Source organism: Kogia breviceps, chromosome 9 (assembly GCF_026419965.1).
Source record: "Kogia breviceps isolate mKogBre1 chromosome 9, mKogBre1 haplotype 1, whole genome shotgun sequence".
Lineage (NCBI taxonomy): Eukaryota > Metazoa > Chordata > Mammalia > Artiodactyla > Physeteridae > Kogia > Kogia breviceps.
In genome coordinates, this window is record NC_081318.1 from 7,469,672 (window position 1) to 7,493,129 (window position 23,458).

At 46.9% G+C, this 23,458-nt stretch overlaps 1 protein-coding gene across 3 annotated transcripts in view; it reads right to left on the reverse strand.

Moving 5' to 3' along the window:
• Positions 1-23,458, reverse strand: part of CUL1 (cullin 1) — a 106,464-nt gene that overhangs the window by 3,347 nt on the left and 79,659 nt on the right. For all 3 annotated transcript variants that reach the window (XM_067041936.1, XM_059074274.2, XM_059074273.2), the window contains exons 10-17: positions 12,670-12,777; positions 12,484-12,590; positions 10,131-10,179; positions 9,223-9,354; positions 7,848-7,965; positions 6,586-6,662; positions 5,960-6,091; positions 3,432-3,524 (exon numbers count right to left, since the gene is read on the reverse strand). In XM_067041936.1, the coding sequence (XP_066898037.1) occupies positions 3,432-3,524; positions 5,960-6,091; positions 6,586-6,662; positions 7,848-7,965; positions 9,223-9,354; positions 10,131-10,179; positions 12,484-12,590; positions 12,670-12,777 (816 nt within the window). The remainder of the gene's footprint in view (positions 1-3,431; positions 3,525-5,959; positions 6,092-6,585; positions 6,663-7,847; positions 7,966-9,222; positions 9,355-10,130; positions 10,180-12,483; positions 12,591-12,669; positions 12,778-23,458) is intronic.

Sequence of the window (23,458 nt, forward strand, 5' to 3'; positions counted from 1 at the left end):
CTCTAGTGCGGTGACTGGCCCAGAGTCCGGAGCGGCGCGAGGGCGCTGCCGGCCGCGGCTGGGGCACGGCTGCAGAGGCTGCCTTCCGGGGCCGGACCGACCCCCGCCGTGGAGGCGGGGGGGGGGGGGCGGCCCCCGTGGGGAGCCGGCTGGCCCTGCGCTGAACGCCGACTGAGGGGCTGGCGGGGAGACGGGGCACACAGCGAGGCGAGGGACCGCTCAGCTCACAAAAGCGGCTCCCGAGCGAGGGCGGAGCCCACACCACGGTCTGGGCGCAACCTAGGCCTCCACCCTGACCGAAGCCGCCTCCTTCCGGCGGGGAGGGAGGGATGAAGAACGCTCCTACGTGCAGAGAAGCAGACTAGTGTTGTTATTAGCAACTGAGAATGTATTCTGGACCAGCTTGAAGCTGGACTCAAAAATAAATGACTTTCCTCATTCACATTCTCTGAGGCCAGTACTAGCCCGACACCAAGACCAGACAAAGTCGTCCAAAGAAAATGGCAGACCGATTTCCTATGAATACAGATGGAAAAATCCTCAAGAAAATTCCAGCAAACATATAAATTCCAGCAGCATATAAAAAGCATTATATACCATGACCAAGTGGTATTTATCCCAAGAATGCAAGGGTGATTTAACATTAAAAAAAAAAAAAAAATCAACATAATGCACCATATTAATAGACAAAAAGCACAGTTATCTCAATGGAGTAGAAAAAGCATTTAAACAGAATCCAACACTCTTTCATAATAAAAACACTAAAACCAAAACGAAATGAAACAAAACAAAAAACTAGGAACAGAAGGGAATTTCTTCAGTCTAGTAAACAGCATCTACGAAAAACTTAGTGACTGTAAGGCTTCCCCCAAGATCAGGAACAAGACATGGATGCCCGTTCTTACCACTTCTATTCAACAATGTACTGCGAATTCTATCCAGAGCAATCAGGCAAAAAAATAAATAAAAGGCATTCAAATAGGAAAAGTAAGTAGTAAAACTATCTGCATCTGCAGATGACGTGATCACACATTAAAAAAGCCCTAAAGAATCCACACAAAAAGTATTAGAATAAATGAGTTCAGCAAGGTTGTAGGATACAAGTTCAATACGTAATTGTACTTCTACACACCAGCAATGAACAAACAATTCCATTAACAATAGCATCAAACTTAATACTTAGGAATAAATTCAACCAAAGCAGTGCAAAGGCTTGCATAATGAAAACTATCAATATGAGACACAGTTTAAAAAGAATAAAAGACAATCTGAATAAATGGAAAGATATCCATGTTCACAGAAGACTTCACATTGTTAGGATGGCAATTCTCCTTCCAAAGCAATCTACAGATTTAATACAATCCCCTTCACAATTCCATCTGCCTTTTTTGCAGAAACGGACAAGCTGATTCTGAAACTCATATGGACTCAGAATAGCCAACACAATCTTGAAAAAGAACGAAGCTGGATGTCTCAATTCCAAAACTTACTACAAAACAACAGGAACCAAGACAATGTGGTAGTGGCATAAGAACAGACATTTAGATCAGTGGAAAAGAACTGAGAATCCAGAAAGAAACCCATACGTCTATGGCCAGTTGATTTTGACAGGTTGGTAGTACAAACCAATAGGGAAGAAACATGTACAAAAATATCCAATCACTATGTTGTACACCTGAAGCTAATATATTACTTTATACTTCAATTATACTTCAGTAAAAAGTCAGGGCTTCCCTGGTGGCGCAGTGGTTGAGAACCCGTCTGCCAATGCAGGGGACATGGGTTCAATCTGTGGTCCAGGAAGATCCCACGTACCGCGGAGCAACTAAGCCTGTGCGCCACAACTACTGAGCCTGCGCTCTAGAGCCCGCGAGCCACAACTACTGAGCCCGTGTGCCACAACTACTGAAGCCCACGCGCCTAGAGCCCGTGCTCCGCAACAAGAGAAGCCACTGCGATGAGAAGCCCGTGCACCGCAATGAAGAGTAGCCCACGCTTGCCGCAACGAGAGAAAAGCCCGCACACAGCAACAAAGAGCCAACGCAGCCAAAAATGAATAAATAAATAAATAAATATATATATATATATATATATATATATATATATAAATAAAGTCAACTATACTTCAATAAAAAGAAAAAAACGGAAAGAATAATCTCTGACCTTGGATTAGGTAATGGTTCCATAGATATGACACCAAAAGCACAATCAATAGAAGGAAAATAAAGTGGACTTTCATCAAAATTAAAACAATGTGTGTGATGAAGAAAATGAAAACCCAGAGAACGAGAGAAAATATTTGTAAATCATGTATCTGAAAAGGGTCTACTATGCAGAATATATGAAGAATTCTTACAACTCAACACAAAAGACAAATAACCCAATTAAAAATGGGCATAAACATCATTAGTTGTTAGGGAAATGCAAATAATCACAACGTGGCACTACTTCACATCCACTAGGATGCGTCTAATTTTTAAAAAAATGGATAACAACAAATGTTGACAAGGATGTGGAGAAAGCGGACCCTCGTACATTACTGGTGAGGACACAAGCTGGTGTGGCCACTGCGGGACAGTCTGGCAGTTCCTTCAAGAGATAAATGCAAGTTATCACGACTCAGCAATTCCGCTGAGAATTGATAATATGTTCATACGAAGACTTGAAAGGTGGAAACGACCCAAATGTCCATCAACTGATGAATGGATAGACATAAGGTGGTCCATCCATACACTGGAACATATTTCAGCCATAAAGAGAGGATGAAATACAGATACGTGCTCCCACATGGATAAGCCCTGAAAACATTATGCTGAGTGAAAGAAGGCAGATACAAAAAGCCACATGTCATACGATTCCATTTATATGACATGTCCGGAGCAGGCAAATCGAGAGAGAGGGGGTGGGGTGGGGTGGAGAAGAGTAGATTAACAGTCATGGGGGCTGGGGAGAGGACAGGTGAAGGGTAGCTGTTGCTAGTGGGTACTGGGCTTCTTCTGAAGGTGATGGAAATGTTCTGGAATTGGATAGTGGCGGTGGTTATACAACACTGTGAAAAACCACTGAACTGTATACTTTAAAATGGTGAATTTTACGTTATGCGAAATATAGCTCAATAAAAAATGATTAATAGAAAGAGTAACATTAAGAGAAAATTTAAGTTCAGTAAGAAAAAGCTTAGCTGGAAAGAGCGTTAAGAACAAGCTAAATGAATGAGAGAAAAGCATATCACGTGTACGTGTGTGCGCGCGGGCGTGTGTGTGTAGGTATATGTTGAGTTTAAAAATTAGTATTTAAAAAAAATCATGCACTGAGCCCTGGAATAAGAGCATATTCATATTCATAAGACAGATATCCATTTCAAATCAAAGACGACCCCCATCTCCTCCTGCCACACCTTCCCACAACAAAGAGGCTGACGGTAGGAATACCATTTTGATCTGGGTGCTGTCTGTCAGCTGCTGCACGGCGTAAGCGTCTTCTGTGTTGTACTGGAGCAGGATGGCCATCTGGAATGTAGATGCCTTCGGGTCCCCACATGAAAGAAAGAGAGGCAAAGTCTAAACGCGTGGACAACTCCCAGAATACACAGCCTCCGCGTGAAGAACCTGCTTATGGAACCAATTCTCCAAACAGATGTGAAAAACCAAGGCAGATCTAAAAGGGAACACAAAGTGTCATAGTTCCACCACGATGCCACGTTTTCCGGAAAGACGTCATTCTCCACCTTTTCCAAACATTCAAGTGATTTTGAACTTTCTTCCAAATGCTTTGTCTATATAAATACAGCTGAGCCTTGAATGACTCGGAGCGGGGCTGGGTTAGGGGTGCCGGCCCTGAGCAGCTGAGCGTCCAAGTATAACTTAAGAGTGGCCCTGTGTATATGAGCTTCCTCCCCATCTGAGGTTTCACGTACAGATTCAACCAACCGTGCATCCGGGCTGTGTAGTATTTACTACGGAAAAAACCTGCCTAAGAGTCAACCTGTGAGGTTCAAGCTCGTGTGGTTCAGGGGTTAAGTGTACACACCACATATGCAGCCACACGCATTTTATATAGATAAACACAGAGACACTCAGCCAGTGTAGACAGAAGCACTGAGCATCAATCTTTAAATTCGCTTTTCCACAAATACTAAAGAACACGGTGTCCGGCACGCCACCGACGGAGGAACCTGCACGCTGAGCCGATACTTGGGTGTTTGGGTTTTTTTTACCCTAAGTGCTTCACTATGTAAAGTTGAAACGGTTTAGAGCAAACCACAACCGCTCTGAGGTATTGTTAGCCGGCCATGTGCCGGGCGTCGCGCGCTGGTTTTAGTTCCTCCGGCTGTGCACGGGTGACGCCCACCGAGGGAGGGTGCTCCTTTCCTGGGGGAGCCCTGGGCACCGTCCCACACCCCCCACGGGAGCCCCTTCTCCCTTCCCCTCTTCCACAACCCACGGCAACAACTACAGGGTCATGGGCAGCACCGCTCGTCCAGGCAAAACCTTGGTCACGAGAGGGGAGACAGCAGTGACAGTGTGGCCTGGGTGAGTGCCTCTGACTTCCAGATGCCACCAGAAAAATGACCCGGGGGGCATTGGGCGGGGGTGGGGGGCAAGGGCCCGAATGACAGCTCTGAGGTCTCTCCCGAGGTGAGCAGGGGCCTCTCATCTCCGATGGCAGTGGCCCAAATCAAAACGAGTCTCTAATAAATGACCCACAGCTTGGTGGCAGCCCCACAGGTGTCCGCATTTCTCATAACTCCAACTGTACACTTCGATGGGTGTCTTTTTACGTACATTATCTCAGTAAAGTTTACAGAATGTCCACTGATCAAAACAGGGGCACTGAGATTTTAGGTAGTGAGGTATGAACTCACAGATTCTTCTGTGGGAAGAAGAATACTTGGGAATAAATTAAGAAAAATTTCCAATCGTACAATTGACCCTTGACACACAGGTTTGAACTGTGTGGGTCCACTTACACGTGGATTTTGTTTTTCAGTAGTAAACAGGACAGTGCTACAGATCCGAGGTTGGCTGAATCCAAAGGCAAGGGAACCGTGGATACAGGGTACCGTGGACGCAGGGTGCCAACTCTAAGTTATGTGCGGATTTTCAACTGCGTGGAGGACGGGTGCCCCTAACCCCCGCATTGCTCAAGGGTCAGCCGTAGAGAAATCCACATTCGAGTGGACGAAGACCTCTGGCCCTGGTGTAACAGAAAATCAAACATTTAATTTTATCAGGGAAGAACTATTAGAAGTTTCAGTTAATGAGCAGGCCGAGTCTGCAGAACGCAGTCAGAAGTTTCTTAACGCTTAACAATGGGTTTAGAATTGTTTTTATAAGCACACTAGTGAAACCCTCTTCAAGATGGATTCTTTAAGGGAAAAGACCTTAACTGCAATTTCGTCTCTGCTGCCTATCAGCCAGGAGCCAGAGGAAGTCACTTAAATTTGCCTGATCCTCAGTTTCCCAGACATAAAACGGACACTTAAGTTACAGTTACTATCACACAGCACTCGGCACCGCAGTGAGTGCGAGGGTTGCTGTTGATGTGAAACTGCCCTGTCAAAGGGAAAGAGCTAGTATCGTGATTAAATTCACGAAACTCCAGCTTTTTAAGCTACTATCTGACCGCTTAGTGTGCGTCAGGCAGGAGCTGTTACCCAACGCTTATTAAATACATGATGTCATTTATTTTTCACACCACACACAGAGTCGAAGCACTGACACCCGCCGGCCCTTTTGTGGAGGAGGAAAGTGAGGCTCAGTGTCATTAAGTAACTTCTCCTTTAGCCACAGAGAGTAAGAACTCAGCTCCTCTGACTCTTAATATCCAAGCTGTTTAACCACGATATTATTTTGCCAGAAGCTTCACTTCAGATTTTGTTGCGTGAATCACGAAATTTCTGTAACTTGTCTTCATTTATACTTAAAAAAAAAAATCCAAAATAAAAAGGTGATCTTACCTGCAAAGTGTATCTGTTTTTGAAGCAGTTTGTTACCAATTCTCCTTTTGACAGCTGATACAACCATGTCAATTTCCTGCCACTGTGTCGGCTGGCGTAAAACGCCGTGAATCGCTGGTAACTCCGTTCCAGCTGGAGACAGAGGGGGAAGAGCATCTGTGGAATATGTATCTCACCATATTCTACAGTCAACATCTCTAAATAAAAAACACTGGTCCAAGTTTACAGGGCAAACTCCTTACATAACAGTAAAATACAAAAATATCAAGTGTTTACTCTCTTGCAAAAGCACGTTGATTTAAGCATTTGAAGACACAATCAAAAAGCTTTTAGCTCCAGACAAGTAGGTATCATCACGATGTTCATCACAGAACCGTTAGGTTCTACTTTCGAGAGTAAATGACCATGTAAACGAACACGCTGCTCAGCTGGAACAGAGGTGGCCCTCCTCTGGATCTCCTGCCTTGCCCAGGGCTCGCGGCTGCCTCAGCACCACCCAGTTTAATGCCACATGGCCGACTAGCAGGAAGGCCTTCTGCAGACAGCACGTGTATAATGGTGGAGGCTGCCCCTTTTCACCTTTGCTCAACACTAAGGGAACGAACAGACGATACAGTCATCCTTACCTCCGACGGCAAGGCAAACGTACAAGACTGCTGAAAGGGCCACGATCCAGAACTCAGAACTTGAATACTGAAATCCACTGGGGGAGTGGGAAAAATTCAGGAATACATTTAATTAGCCTTATAAACTGAAAAGTGCCACCATTTCAGATAAACATGGATTGCTTTTTATTAAAAGAAAGCATACTGAATGAAAAATCCTGCTTTAATATAAAACTAAGGATTGAACACATTTAATTTCAATTAAATTGTTTTATTCAATTAAATTTAGTAAAGGGAAGAAGAGCCAGAAATTCCCTCCTCCAAGGAGTGAGTTTTTCATTTCTCTTCTAACGCAGAATTACAACATCGTGTGCCTGTCTGGCTGCACCTGCTTTAGTTTTCTGCCATGAATAACCTCAGTCCCCCTGAGGCACACCTGAGGCCACCAGGCATGGATGGCACGAGAGCCCCAAACTCAAGACGACGAGAACCCCCGAGAACCCCAAAGTAAACCGACTTCATTGTTTTGTGTACCACAGATTACTCTGTGTATAGCACACGGACTATATATATCTAACACACACATAATCTACACATTGTCTGTAACAGTAATGTCATCATCGCGGATGGCTGACAAGTCCGCTGGCACAGCTGTCAAGTTTACCAATGAAACAGTGCTTTCAATCTGGGAAAAGTACAAACCTCGCTTTTCATTTAAAACGATAAAATCACCGCATGATGACGTCAGCATCACCTGCCACCTCCTGCTGCAGGCAGACCTCACAGCAGGAGCCCAGCTGGCCTCCACGAATGAGGCCGGGCACCCGCCTGTCCCAACCCCCAACGGCAATCGAAGCCATGTTTGACTCTGATATCTATGCAGCCAATTCAGTTTCTTATAATTAAAAAGACGGCTAGAAGAGAATTAAACTCAGGTTAAAAAACATGCATTGAAACGTAAACTGTGCGTGGAGCCCCGAGATGGCAAACGCCTGGGCTGGGGCAGCCACGTCAGCCAGTAGAAGAGGCTCAGGACCCGGACGCAAGCCACCCGCCTGGCTCGGCCCCCCGGGAAAGGCCAACACGCTTCCAAGGCTGTCGTCACCTCCTGTCACCACACAAGTCATGAGGTGGGCTGTGCCTGTGGGAAGGACTTCCCGTTTGCCTGTCCCTGAATTTCTGATAAAGCATCCACCATCTCTCTCACCAGCTACAAAGAGCGCCACCCCCTCCGAGAACCCTGCCTTTATGTGAAGGAAGCCCGGAAACCCGGGGATACTCACAGTCCAGAGGCTCTGAATTCGTCAGGTGCTTTTTGAACTGCTCATTCAAATCTTTGCTTACACCAATGTCTTGAAACATCCGCTGAAGTTTAGAGGTATACTCGAAACCACAAGCTTGCTGAAATGAACCCAGATAACTGCCTTATTAATTTCTACAGAAATATAAACGTATACAGGGAATCCGATGGGGATCACAGTACATGACAGATGCTTAACTGTATTACTAAAGCTGGTAACGTTTAACTGTATCTCAGGGTATAAACGTGCACTGATTAAAATTCATACACTATCGAAAATTATACAGTTATAAATGGAACGGTTACGTCTTTATACACACAGTAACTATCACGCAGGCCCCAAGAGCAAGGATTTCCGACACCGCGGGCGGACACCAAGATGACACAGTTTGCTGTGTCTCTCATCCACTACCACAGACCGAATGGTGCCCCTACCCCAGTCCTGTGCTGATGGCATTTGGAAGTCGGGCCACAGAGAGATAAATGTAAGTTTAGAAAAGGTCATGAGGGCGGGCCTCCTCCACGTTGGGATTGGAGTGGTCGTGAGAAGGGACGGAGAAGCTGCCCCCGACCCCGCTCCCTGTCGTGTGAGGACATGGCCGGGCGGCCCCAGGCAAGCTGGGAAGAGAGCCCTCACCAGAAACTGAACTGGCGGGGACCTTGGTCTTGGACTTCCCGGCACCCTCCAGAACTCCAAGAATAAATTTCTCTTGTTCAAGCCACTCAGTCTATGGTATTTTGGTACGGCAGCCCGAGCTGAACCAGATACCCGTGGAACTGTAACTTCGGGTCAAAGTGAAATACGCTGCAAAACATACAGCAGCATTTGACAGGCTAGCAAGCACTGACACAAATGCAGGCTAAGTGCAGAGGCAGCTGAATAAAGAAATAAATACTCGAGAGCAAACTGACACTGATGCTTTCTGTCCTCCTGCAGACGTGGGGTTACTAATTGTTAACCAAGCCCAGAAAAAAACAAAACACCCCGCCCGCTCAAGGCCAACGGCACATGAGTACGGGCCACGCCACGTGGAGCAATTCCTGGTGGCGGGGGGCCAAGCTGAGGCCGCAGGTGCAGGAGCGGGTGCTGGGCATCGAGCAGGGCTCAGCTGAAGCAGAAGGGCCCCTGGTGTGTGTGCTGGGCAGGCGGGGGTGGTCGGGAGAGCACGTGAGGCCTGACGCGGCGAGACCTGGGCTCATCACAACTGCGGTGGGTTCTCGGCAGCGGAGCAGCGGAGCTCACGCTGCAGAGACTCCGTGTTGTCACTGATGGACGGCTTTGCCCAACTGATAACCGGGAGAGACTACGAACTTCAACGACTTAGAACTGGAAGTTCTCAGGACGAGATGACCTTCACCTTTAACTTAGAGATCATGCTTGCTTCAGCATCATCACTTGCACTGTTCTGATGGACGAGCCTCTTGGCCAGCATCTTCGCATAGAACTTCTGAAACACGTCTTTGTCCTCTATGTACTTGAAGACCACCATCTAGAAAGCCACCACGAGAGCACACTTAATGCACTTACAATCTGTCACCAAACACAGGCCAGAAACCAACACGTGTGCTTTGTCTTGTCCGGCCCTGTATGCCAACATTTATAATGACAAAAAATACTGTCCTGCTTCCTTGGTGGTGCAGTGGTTAAGAACCTGCCTGCCAATGCAGGAGACACGGGTTTGAGCTCTGGTCCAGGAAGATCCCACATGGCGCGGAGCAACTAAGCCCGTGCGCCACAACTATTGAGCCTGCGCTCTAGAGCCCGCGAGCCACAACTACTGAGCCCGTGCGCCTGGAGCCCGTGCTCCACAACAAGAGAAGCCATTGCAATGAGAAGCCCGCACACCCCAACGAAGAGTAGCGTCCGCTCGCCGCAACTAGAGGAAGCCCACGCGCCACAAGGAAGAGTAGCCCCCGATCACCGCAACAAGAGAAAGCGCGTGTGCAGCAACGAAGACCCAACGCAGCCAAAAATAAGTTAATAAATTAAAAAAAAAATGTTAAAAAAAAAAAAATACTGTCCTGTAATCTTTAAATATTTTCATCAACCCCTAAAAATCACATTAAGTTGGTCTGCACTTAGTACTAATGAAGAAAGTACAAATACTAAAATTAATGACTCAACGTAGGGAGTAAAATCATAGATTCAAAATAAAATAAATGATTCTACTACTTTCCACATTCCAGACGGCTCATATAAATAACTTTAAAGCCACTTGTCAGAGAAAAGGTTACAACACAACGACATAACTATCCAGCACCTTACCACTTGGTTGAGCGTGTCTTCTAGTTCTGCTTCTTCTGGGTTCTTGGAGCTGAAAATTTTAAAAAGGCACAGTGTTTTAAAACAAATCAGCAAACATTTACTAAACAAGCACCACTTAGCCAAACTACCATAACAGATTGTGGTTCTGGACATTCAAATGCTCAGTTCTTTTCAGATTAACAGGTGGAAGAGGGAAAGTCAGCTTTCCTTACCTGTGGCAACTTGGCAATCTTATACTTTGTCTCTATTTCATAATCTATTCTCCCATATAATCATTTAGAATATCCACAATGAAACCGAACGGAATATACTTGTTAAAAGTTTCCCAAAATGTTCTGAACCAAGTTTTCCTTTAAGATAATCCATTTAAATGTAAGTAAATAAGCTTCACTTTTCTAATTGCATTCTACAATATGCTTTAACTTTGAAAAAAAAAAGCCTTTTAATGGCCTAATAATTAAAGACACTGAAAGGGGTTTTTAAACCACTTCTCAGGTGTTGCCTTCTGTTTGTCACTAGGTCTACACAATAGATGCTTGTCCTTTAACAACTGATTCATTCACTCTATTCTATGAGCAAATATTAACTGAAAGGTGATTTCAGGGTAAATAAAAATTTTAAGCTTTTATCCCAAGAGTCCTTTATAAACAAGACCCCTATAAATTCATATAAAATGATCCAACCACCAGACAGGCTCCTATTTAAGAACACTTGGCTCCGAAGGTCCATTCTCTCTCTTTTTCTCACTGAAAGGTCAGGGCTGTGCCCCTCCTGAAAGAGGTTAATTTAATGCCCACTGGAGTCTAGTCACTGACACGCGCTCATTAAAGCAGCACTTTTGGAACTATCCGCCATTCTGTCTGCTTCAGCAGCCTTAACTAAAGAATAATCTATCAAGAGACTCGATGAGACAATTTCTAAAAAGACAATGGCTAAAAAAGAAGCTATGTACTCTGCCAGACAAACTGGAGTTCTAGGAGAGTACCTACATATTTAAAATATTGAAAACTTTCATTTTATAGAGCCTAAAAAATGAAATCAGGTCAGAGGAGGCATCCCAATTTAAAGTCCATTTTCCCTCCTGAAATGAATACATTAGTGGATTTGACTAGAATTGCTAAATTATACACTAGACAAGCATTGTGATAAGTAGGGGGAAAAAAATCAAACACTCAATTTGCACTGGGCCTTGGGCAAATCACTTTCTGGCAAAGTTAAAAGAGATAGGTACTGACCTTATCAAATGTTTTCTCATGTCAATCAAGAAGACCACATAGTTGTTCATACAGTTCTTGGTTAATAAAGTCAACTACATTAGATTTGCTACTGTTGAGCCATCCTTGCATTCATTCCTAGAAAGCTATTCTATGTTCTGGACAGTTATTCTTTAGTTCGCTGATAAATTTAGTTTGCTAACATTTTACTTAAGATTCCCACAACTCTCTTCTAAGTGAGACTTGTTTGTAGTCTTTTTCTTGGTAGCATAGGTGTTCTCAGTCTTTTTTGTAATGGGATTATGCGAGCCTTTGAGAGCTGCTTAAAATACAATTTATTAATATTAAACCAATATAATTGGGGGGCACGGAAAACTACTGCAAAATCTGTTGGTGTGATATTTGGAATAGGAAAATAAGCCTTGAGCATTTCTAAACTGAAAAAAGCTACCTCTCAGCACAAGAGATGCTGATGAAAATCAAAACACACAAAATATTAAGTGAGAACTTCAAAAACACAACACAGAGAAGAACATCATATGGGATTATGTTGCCTCTAGTGCTTAATACACATACATTGATTAGGAAAAATACCAGTTGAGAAATAAAGATAGTTTACATATAAAGACTATGAAACAGCAATAAAATGAACTCATTAAGTGAAAATAAATGTTAAAAGTATGCAGACTGATGAAAACACTATAGTATGTGGAGAGTCTTCTGTTTTAAAAAGCAGCCAGTGGGAGCTACTGCAGATTTTTAACTGGAAAAAAATTAATCAAGGCCAGTAGAAAAGAGCAAGTAGGGAGTGAAGAGAAATGGTGACTTTCTGCTGTAACCTCCACCCTCGTCACCACCAGCTGGACCTGCCCAGTGGAGTCTATTTAGCTAAAGGGTCATGCACACACCGCCTGCCATTATAGACATTAGCGATGTAAGAAAAACATGAACTGGGCACAGTACACGTAACATGAAGTGCCTTTTCGGAAGACACACAAGGTGTATTAGGTTTACAGTATTTTCTCAAAAGGTACAAAAATTACAATTTAACTTACGTAAAATGTAATATAAATTTTAACTCATCTAGAGGCTGAGATTTTAAACAGGTTTACTAAGAAAAAACACAAAGTCGCTAGTACCTCTTCTTCAACAAGGAGTCACAGTATCGAGCCAGCAACTCCGGGGATTTACTGGACGACTGAGCCATTTTGGTAACTGCGTTGTTGTTTATGAAGCGACCGCAAGCCTGCAGATCACAGAAAACACAGTCAGAGGCCGGTGTGCCTGCCACTGTCCCCAGGAGAGCCACGGGCCAGCACACCCACCTTGTCCAGTGCGGCCACGAACCCAGCATCGTTGTTGAACGCTGACATCACTAGGGCGTTGTATTTTTTATGAACATCCAACACTGTCTGTACATACATTTTGGGGTCCTTGGGTAGAGGGAAAAAACAGACACACGAGTTGGTTTCTGGGGACTAAACTGCACGCTAACGTGCTACTAGAACACATTCCAAAAGGTCTGGATACTTCTTCAAAGATGTTTACGAGTAAGATCAAGAAATAGTTTTCATGCCACCATGCAAACACGGAGGACGTGGCGTTTACAGACATAATAAAAGAAAATATATTCTCTGCACTCAAAATCAAATATTGACTTCAAGCTATATGAAAGACAGTGATTTTTCAAATTATTTGCAAACTCAAAGGGATGACAGAAAACAAACTTTCAAGGCGATAGCTTTACTTTGCCAATTTTTGTTGTTAACAATGCAACTTCTAGACTTTGTTTTGGCCGGGGAAACCGGTCTATCGGTTATTTATAACTTAGCTGGGCAGGCAACGCGAGGATAACACCGCTTTCAGGTCCTAGGAAGTGTGGCTGAGGGGCCGGGGTGCCTCCCACGTGGCAGCAAGGGTGAGACTGGTACGTCCAGGAAACTCAGAAGAGCCACGTGGACGAACAGGGAGACCTGAGGTGGGGAAGGCCGGGGCCTGGGAGACAGGCCGGGTAGCCCGGCGGGAGTCTCTGCACAAAGGAGCGGCAGGATGGAAATGAAACGCGCAAGTCGGCCACCGGAGAGGCTTGCGGAGCGATGCAGGGGGAGGCGCCTGCCGCGCTCCGGACGGCGCCGGGCCCGCCGAGGGCTCTCACTGCCCTGCCGCGCGGCAGTGCGGCTCGCATCCCCTTCTCGCAGACGGAAGAAACAAAGCCACAGGCGACCATCCGGCCACGGGCCTAAGCGGCGACTCCCGAGAGCCTTCGGGAAGGAGAGCGCGCAGGCGAGGTCGGGAGGGCAGGCTGGGCCCGCGTGGCGCGCGGCGAGGAGGCGGCGGCCGGACGTCACAGACGCAAGGCCTGGTGCGGGGGCGTGAATGGTTTGCCAGAGTTTCCAAATTCCTGACGCGTGTTTCTCCTCGGGATTCAGGAACGAGAGACCGGAACTCCCCCAATCCCAGTTAATCTGCGTTTTTCTGACACTTGACTTGTTTTGAAATAATAATGAGTGACCGTTAAGAGTAAACCATTTTTCTGTGATAGACAGACAGGGTTATACTAAGAGTTTCAGAGGTTTTCTGTTAAAGATGTAATGAACATGCCAGGATTATTATTATTACGAACAAATGATAACAAGATTATCATTTCTATGAAATGTAAAGTGGCCTCTACCTGACAGACATTCGATAAAACATTAAAAGGGAACTTAACACAAAATAATTGCCAAATAAAAATCACTTAAATTATTGAAAGCCGATGCCACATATATTTAATGTTTAAAAATTGCCTATCTTAAAACTTGGAACACACACAGCATTATCTGCTCCATCAGATAATCCGGCTCTCGGTTTCATGGCAAGTATTCTGGGTGTAGAAGAATTTCTCGCATTCTCTATTAATGGGCTTATTCACAAGACCGCACCCAAAAGCATCTCTCAGTTGGCACACAGCGTACTTCATATAAGCTCATTTCTTTTTTCTAACAATGAAAATACTGTCCGCTTGGCTTAATTTTGGTTTTGCCATTGAAATTGATATTGCTTTTGCTAATTCAGATCGCTTTCTTAGTTCATGTCAAATTATTTCACATCATTCAAACTATTTTTCTCTCTGCATTTGTTCTTTTAAAGTATTTACAAAGAACTTTAATCTCCAGCAAGTATCTACACACCGGAAAATGCCAGCAAACATTATCGTGTAGTAGCTGAATAAAGGAACATTAACGGTTAAGAGCATTACAAAGAATATCGCATACCAAAACTGCCAAGTTAAGGACTTTATTTGCTTCCCAAACTTGCTATTTCTTGGAACACCACTCACAGGACTGATGTAAAGCATATTATGTACATCAACAGGTTAGTTTTTATTTTATTTGCAAGAATGACTCGCCCTTAGCAGCAGAGGGACACATACACATTTATGACTGGGCATCACCGACAAGGAAGACGGACCCACTGGACGGCACTGTGCCTCTGCCTCATCCTGGCTCCCAGAGACGAACTGAAACTTGGCCTCCCCCCATCAGCACCCCTCTCCTTGCCCTGGACCACCATCAGTGGACTCCTCTGAATCAGGAAAGTCTCCACGGTGACCATTACGTTTGCGGGAGAACGACAACGCTTCTCCCTGTTTTCTTGATTTCTTGACCCATTTTGCTCGGATTTAGGATTTGGAAAAACATAAATGTCCCCAAAAATGCCCAGCAGAATTCCCCATGGAGACAGCTCTTCCCTAAGGGAACAGAAGTCTTCAGACTCCAATTCCAGATTCTTTCTGCGATACGAGAAGACCCAGCCAGGAGCCTGGCTGGTGAGAAGTGAGGGTGTGGACGGAACCCACTGAGGGAAGAGCGTGCTAAGTAAGGTACTGAGCCCTGGAGACGTGAATGTAGCATCTGAGATCCAGAGAGAAGCCACCTTGGAACCTGGCAAGGGCAGATGGAGACGGGAACCCACAGGAATAACACGGAGGAGAGAATTTAAGGAAGGAGCAGTCAGCAGCGCCAAACAGAGAAAAGACGTTCAAAAGGTGAGTGATTTAGCAACCAGGAGGTAAAGGATGGTCTCTGCAGAGGGCACCAGATCGCAGGGTTAGACAAGCAACAGAGGTCAGGAGAGAGGAAAGATCAGCTGGATGAAATGCATGTTTTTTCAAGAACAAGAAGATGTGAATTTCTGACATTAAAAAAAAAAAAAAAAAAAAAAAGGAAAGCTCAGCTCGGTGCTCTGTGAAGACCTAGAGGGGTGGGGGGCGGGGGGAGAGGGAGGTCCAAGCGGGAGGAGATACAGGTGTACACAGAGCGGATTCACCTCACTGTACAGCAGAGACTAACACACCGTCGTAAAGCAATTATCCTCCAATTAAAAAACCACGTCGCCAGTAACTGGCGCAATTACTCAACAGTACATGAGCGCTCTCGGCACGAAAGAAACAGGACACCTCTCGGGCTGCTCCCGGAGGGGTCTCTCCCAGCTCCTACGTGACCGGTGTCTTTACTGCCAACGGCTGTCACAGTCCTCTCCAGACCAGGCCAGACGTCGTCCGCACTCGGTTCACACGACCTGCCGCGGACGCCTGGAGGGGTCCCCAGACTCTGTGTGCCGGGGCCGGCCCCGTCTCCTCCCTGGCCCTGCTGCTCCCGGGACCACTCTCTTTCCGTTTCTTTTGTTTCAATGTGTTATGTGTTATTGCAGAAAAGAGTCAAACCTATTCAGAATCACAAAGAACAGGAAAACCCACCCCACGGATTCATCAGCCCGCGTCAACAACCATCCAACACAAATGCCGTCCAGTACAGAGTCTAATCACTTAATTCCTTCCGTGTCCCCCCATCACCAGCCGTGCCGTTTCCGTCTGAACCACTCAAACAAACCCAGCTGGTATACCAGCGACTCTTCTTCCTTTTAATCCATTTTCTGCATGGGAGCGATTTTGTTAAAAAAAAAAAAAAAAAATCTGCCCTTGTCAGTGTCCGGTTTTATTACAGCCCTTCTCCTGGTTTCGTCTTGCTCTTAGGGTTCAGGTATATCATCACCCTGGCCTTCAAGGTCTCCCACGGTCTGGCCAGCCTGGGCCCACCCTTGCAGGTTGACCTTGTGCCCTGTTCCCTCCTACTGTCGTAGCAGACGTCTCGGTGGCCAGGACAGGTCTCTGCTCCGTCTAGGACCCCTACCTGGCCCCGGCAGCTCCAGCTCTTGTACTGGTCTCCAACATTTTCAGGGAACCTCCCGGAGCTCCCAGGCCAGGCCGGGCTTCCCTGCCACCCGAGCTCCCCGTCCCCAGGGGCAGCCCCCCCGGCCGGGCCTGAGCGCAAGGGCTCACCAGGCTGCGCCCGCCTTGCCACTCCGACATGGCCTAATCAGGAACCACCATAATCGTAACTGAATTACTACCTTTTATCCCACACGCTTCCACGAACAGGAAGATTCTAAAAGCCCGTCTCACGGAGAGGAAACGCACCTCGGGGGCCTGGCGTCCTCCCTCCTCAGCCTCAGTTACAGCAGGGAGGCGGGCGAGGAGGACGGAGGCCAGTGCCGCACGGGGAGCTGCTGCACGTCACACGACGTTTCTCGGGGTCACTTCCGACCCCAAGGGATACTGTGATTCTGTCTCACGAGGACGCGCGGGCCACGGGCCTGGGGCCTCCACCTCACGCACGTGCATCGCGCTCTCGGCCCGTGCAGCCCCCAGGGCCCTGGGCGGCCCCCGGCCTCCTGTCCTCGCAGGGGACAGGCGGAGGCAGCACAGGCCGCCCGGGGCCTTGTCCCACGAGGCCGACGTCCCCACCTCGGGGCTGTTTCTCCTCAGGAAGGAAAGGGAAAGAAATGTGTCTCAACTGACGAGGACACGCCACGCCACCACTCGGGGCCCGTGGAACTCTTCCTCCCCATAAGCACTAGCACCTCCCCTTCGGAGTCGCGTCGTCTCCAAGCAAAACACAGAGAAGCCAGAGGTTCAGAAAAAGAACGATCCCAAACCACCGGCTACACTCTGCGGAGTACGTGTGGGGGCTTTAGCCCCAGCCCGGCTTCCCACCACTCAGCACTTTCCGAGGCGCCCCCCGCCGCCACTGCCAGCCTACGTGCACTCAGGGTTGAAAAGTGATTTTGATACTAACTAATGAGCAAACCCCCCCCCCAAACCCAAAAAAACCCAAACCAAAAAAACCCCAAACAGCCCCCCTCCTGAAACTGGGAGAGAAATGGGAGGCCTCAAATACCATTCAGTATTCTAAGCCCCACATTTTCTTAATGGGCTTAAATTAATTAATTAATTAACTAATTTTCGGCTGCGTTGGGTCTTCGTTGCTGTGAGCAGGCTTTCTCTAGTTGCGGCGAGCGGGGGCTACTCTTTGCTGCGGTGCGCCGGCTGCTTCTCATTGCAGTGGCTTCTCTTGTCGTGAAGCATGGGCTCTAGGTGTGCAGGCTTCAGTAGTTGTGGCTCGTGGGCTCTAGAGCGCAGGCTCAGTAGTTGTGGCGCACGGGCTTAGTTGCTCCGCGGCACGTGGGATCCTCCCGGACCAGGGCTCAAACCCGTGTCCCCTGCACTGGCAGGTGGATTCCTGAGCCACCAGGGAAGTCCTTTAATGGGCTCTTCTTACTCCATCACCTCAACTCTTTTGTTTAGATAAGCAGAAATCACTAGTTCTTCTGACTGAGAATGGTTTAAAGTTTAAAGTATCAAGACAGACAGACTTAGCAATTGAACCAGTGCTCTCCAGTCCCACCATTTTAAGCTCCGTCCACCTGCTACTTTCTGCTTCAGTCGTTTTAACTTATCTTATGAGCCTCAGAGCGTCATGAACACATCTTTAATCTGATCATGACCTTCGGCCTCTCATAAACGTTTACAAATCCCTGACCTGAGTTACGTGACCGTGCGGGCCCCCGTTTTTGACCCTGGCCCCTCGTGCCCGCTCACCCTCTACCCTGCCCTGGACCCCAGGTGGGCCTGCAGTCAGCAGGTGTTGTTGGTGTTGGTTACCCTATAAATGCTGAGGCTCTAACTGACTGGATTTAGGGGCTGGGTAATCAAAGGCGAAAATATTAAATCTTGAAAGCGGAACTAAGTTAGATTTGCCAAGAAAAACTTCTCTAAGTGAAAGAAAGATGTTTCAGAAAGTAATAAATGCATTAGTTCAGAAGCAGAAGCAGCATATACACAGAAGGGAAGCGGGGTGGGTGGGTGGCCAGAGAAATTCACGGATCGCATCTGACTGGTCTTGAACCGGGCAGGGGCCACTTCAGGATGTACAGATAACACAGCAAGACGAAGCCAAAATTCAGCTTAACGTGGGGTATGAAGTCAGATTTGGGCAGGAAGAGGCTTCCAAGATGGGTCTGCTTGTGAAAGGACTGGAGTTCTCCCTACAGCTGAAGGAGAGAAGGGTGTTTCCTGGATACAGAAAGGATACAGTGAGTCTTTTCAGAGCCTGGTAATCACAGACTAAAAATGGACATTTGTGTATTTTTTCCTCCAGAGAAAATGGTTATCCTCTTCATCTCACGGCAAGACAGAAGACGAATTCACAAATGTAGCTGCGTGCTTTCTGAACCAATCTGCACCGTCACCAACTATCAGTCCTTTATGTAATTAAAATTGTAACGTGCTCCCTCCTCTTTCTCCTTTCCCACACTGACTGCACCAAAACTAGTACATTTCTTTCGTTTTGCTTTTTTTAAAGTTTTATTATGGAAAAATGTCAACATATTCAAAATAAGAAATAGTACAATGAGCTGCCATAATCCATCACCCAGCTTTAAGGGACAGCCTATAGCTGTAACAGTCCAGGATTTTCTCATCCTACCCTCTCCACACTCTTTAAAGATACGATGGATGTGTTTTTCGTCTCCCTTGACCACACAAAGCCGGGTCACACTCCAAATGTAAGGTTCCCGAGCTCAAGTTTAGCTCTGCGTGGATAATTTTCTTCTACTACCACCCACAGAAAGGTTGAGTCAGGACTAAGTTATTTAAGCATTTTACTCCAGAAGAGAAAGGGAATCTTGGTTGTATAAATGAAACCCAAATCTGCCAGAAGCACCCAGCACTGTGCTACTCTGTTCGTTCCGGTGTAAGTTCACACACAAGTGAGCCCAACCACGGAACTTTCTTGTAAGTCTTTTTCGTAAGGGGTCCCAGACTCACCCCTTTGTCTTATACTGAAAAATATGCTCGTCAGAGCTCCCCGATTTTACTTCTGCTTTTAAAACTCTCCGCTTTAACTGCTCCCTCTAACAAGCACTCTCGCCCTGGCAGCCCTGGGCCGCTCCTGAAACGCCTCTCCGTCTCAGTACACCACGGCCTCCAAAGCTGCAAGTAAACATTCACAACTTCGTGCCCCAGTCTGGCTCTGCAGCCCAACCTCCCCCTGTCAGACCAACAGCCCTGCTGGACGTCGAAGCACCTACAAGCCCATTCTTGTTGGATTATGTTTCAGTTCCAGTTAGACTGAGGTCACTAAATCAAGATCCGGCTTCAAAGAGGACTTTGTGCTTATCTGTTGCCACTTTTGCCCTGAAGACAGAGTAATGAAACATTCTCTATACCTGATTTATGAAGCTTTCTTTGTAGGGAAGAACAATGGCACCCAGACTGCTGTAGAATCGTGTGTTAATTAAAAATTCAACATGGAACCAACTGTATCGTCAAGCATTCACTAGCAAGAATTACAAGTCTGTATTGACTCTTTTCCTGAACTTTATTTTGCTATAAAATTGTGGCATTAGGAGAACTTATAAAGCCATCCAATGACTTGATATAGTATTTACTCTGTACTTAAACGGATGACTTTCCACATAGCTGGTGTTCTCTTTAGGATGGGCCGCCGTAAGGAAAGGCACTGTCAGTTCTGAGTGCCGATCAAGTCGTTCCTCTGCGCTACGGGCTCGTTCCCTAAGATCACTACCAACCAAGGAGTTGACTGCACTTCACAGTACTACCAACTGTCCCTTCCAGGAAGCTCTCGGTACTGAGGCAAAACGTCAGAGGCAAATTTGTAACCCACCTCTAATGAGAAACCAGCCTTCACTGCATGCACTCTGAGTGCTATCCTACACTTAGCTTCGTTTGCGTTTCCAGCCCTTATTTTGCTACTCTGTTTCATTTATCCTATTGTCTTTTATGTGTTGTGTAAGCCGCCCTGAATCCTGCTGGCAACAGTGAGGAGTATAACTAAGACATAAGGAGACTCAGACTCTATTCTGTATGAGACAAGGTGCTGAGCTGAGGCCATGAAGATGGATAAAGCCGTCCCTGTAGAAGACATTTACACAGACATCTAAGATACACAGAGTGTGAATGTCACGTAAATAGTCCAACATGCTGTTATTTCAAAGGGGTGATCGAGAAAGCCTTCGTGGAAGAAATGGCACTTGAGGGTATTGAAAGATAAAGGTGTTTAACACATAGGGAAAAGAGAAGGAATATGTCTAAGCAGAGAGAATAACCAGGAGGGTACAGCACGGCACACGTATGGAACTGGGAGTGTTTAAAAACATGTCGGGCTTCCCTGGTGGCGCAGCGGTTGAGAGTCCGCCTGCCGATGCAGGGGACACGAGTTCGTGCCCTGGTCCGGGAGGATCCCACGTGCCGCGGAGCGGCTGGGCCCGTGAGCCATGGCCGCTAGGCCTGTGCGTCCGGAGCCTGCGCTCCGCGACGGGAGAGACCACAACAGTGAGAGACCCGCGTAACGGAAAAAATAAATAAATAAGTAAATAAACCCGTGTCGATGATGGACATAATGAGAATGAAGAGTGAGGAGGCTGCAACTGGAAAGGAGCTGGGGCGGCAGCAGGTGGCCCTCCCTCTTTGCCACCACGGTCACCGTCATCGTCAACAATAACTACTGGCTGTTTCAGACGCTAGCTCTAAAATTATAAAGAGTATCAAACCGTAGTAAGGTGTCAGCTTTGCTCTCAAGGGATTTATCATAGATGGAGAGACAAGAAACACAGAAGTTATACACAAATATAAAGTGGCATTTGGGCGATTTTTCTAAGTGCCCTAATGGTTTAGGATGAGGGCACAACCACTTGGGCGGGAATGGTTAGTGGAGAGCCTCTGTTTTAGAAAGTGGGATTGGAGCTGCCCTTCAAAAGCAGGATAAAACGAGAAGGAAGGAAGGACCGTGTTACAGGCAGGGAAGGCAGCATGCGTACCAACAAGGACGTGTTCTGGGGGGAATGAGGACAGAACGGTTTCACTGGAAGATGAGGTTCATGAAAATGGGAGCATATCACGATGAAGAGGATTTTGATTTAATATGATATGGAAGATTTAATATATTATTTTAGGGAAGAGGGGTTTTTTGTGCTTTATTTAAAGCAATGGACGCAGAACATGGAGTAAAACTGTTCATGCATTAAGGGGTATTTTTGGAACACGAAACTGCTAAGCAAGATGAGGGATGAACAGGAATGGGACAGATGTAAGACCGTCCAGAAATGAAGGGACGGGGCCTAGATGACACGGGTAGCTTTGGGACTAGACAGGAAAAGCCTGGAGAGCCAAGGAAGGCAGCAAGTCCCCACTCCACTGGCTCAGCAGAGAGGACTGGGTGGTGGCACTGCGCTGCTGGGGGCTGACGGGCGGGCTGCCCGCCCGCCGGTCTCAGAGGACCCCAGGGCCAGGCCCACAGTCAGTAGGAAATGACTCAACCTTAGAAGACTCAGGTTGCCAGGGGCAGATGGTGCGGCCGCGTGGCACATACTCCACAGCTGCTGCCGCCGTGCTGAGGAACCAAGGAAGGAAGATGTGAGCTTCAAAATGATCTGAGAGATCTGAGAAGACAACGTGAGATCCGACGAGGAGACAGAAGCGTGGAGGGCGCCTCGCGCTGGAATCCTCGCCAGCATAGCCAGCGCGGGAAGCCTGTGATGCTTGCTGGGTGAGCGGAAATGACGTCATGTTCTCTGCGACATGCGTTGGTCCCCTGAGTTTTACCACCAGCCAGCACCAGCAGCTGGCTGCTTTGGTGGACGCAACAGCTGAGAAGCCAGCACGGGGCCGCCCCACCGCGGGCTTCAATCCTTTTAAATGAACACCTGAAGGTGTGGGCTCTGCTTTCAAGATGCTCCCCTCAGGACCTAAGTGGACGGGCCCAACCTCCTCCTATATTTTAATACGGATGATTTTTCTTCCGTTACCACGTTGCCAACAACTGAGCACACTTGTAGTACCGCGGCCCGTCTACATAAGCACGCGAGGCCCCTCGACGTTCGACTCCTGACAGCCTGAAGGCAACGTGAGACGTGCTCATTTGCCCTGCTGCCGCCCCACCGTCTCCTTTCAGTCCAGAGGCCACGCGCAGCGTAACCTGCCTATGAAATAAACTTGCCTATGAAAAAAATTATCTGATCCTTTGTTCAGCTCTAAACCTGTTTAAAACCCATCCCTGACGATTTCTTTGTGTTTCCAAAGTTCTGCTGCTGCCCCGACGCATGACATGCTAACGCTGCCTGCAGCACGGCTGGCCATGAGTGTCCTCAGTGGCCAGCGTCTCTTGAAGGCTGGAGAGAACTCCTCCTCATGCTGGAATCTCACGTCATGGTGGGTGGGATGGACCCACACTGACCTGCTTCAGCCTGAAGCCCCTGAACCCTGAGAGGAGCCCTGATCCCGAGCTGCGTTCCCTGGGGCTCCCCGGCCCGGGTGCGGGGCAGGTACGAGAAGCAGTGTGTCTAAACACAGCACATGTGTGCAGGGTTTCAGCCACACCTCACGGGGGCAGACTGCGAGTTCCTCTTTGGGTAAAGAGGGGGGACACCATGAGGGGATTTCCTGGACACTGGTTACCCAGGAACAGCCACTATTCTCAAATCTGCTTTAACTGGAAAAAAAAAAAAGGCTTTCAGAAAATTCTTAAGTAGATTTTGAAGTTTCTAACACAAAAATATTATTCGAATCACATTACAAATGTGAAATCTGTAATAATTTCAGCCTAGGCCACACTGATTAGCAGTAAAACTTGTTTTCTAGCCAAACTGATGGGATAAATGGAATCACAGGACTAGATAACTTTTCAGCCCTTAAAAAAAAAATCATTTAAGCAGTGCCTTCTATGGAATTTAATAGATGAATTTAAATGATTCTCATATACTATGATTCAACTCAGT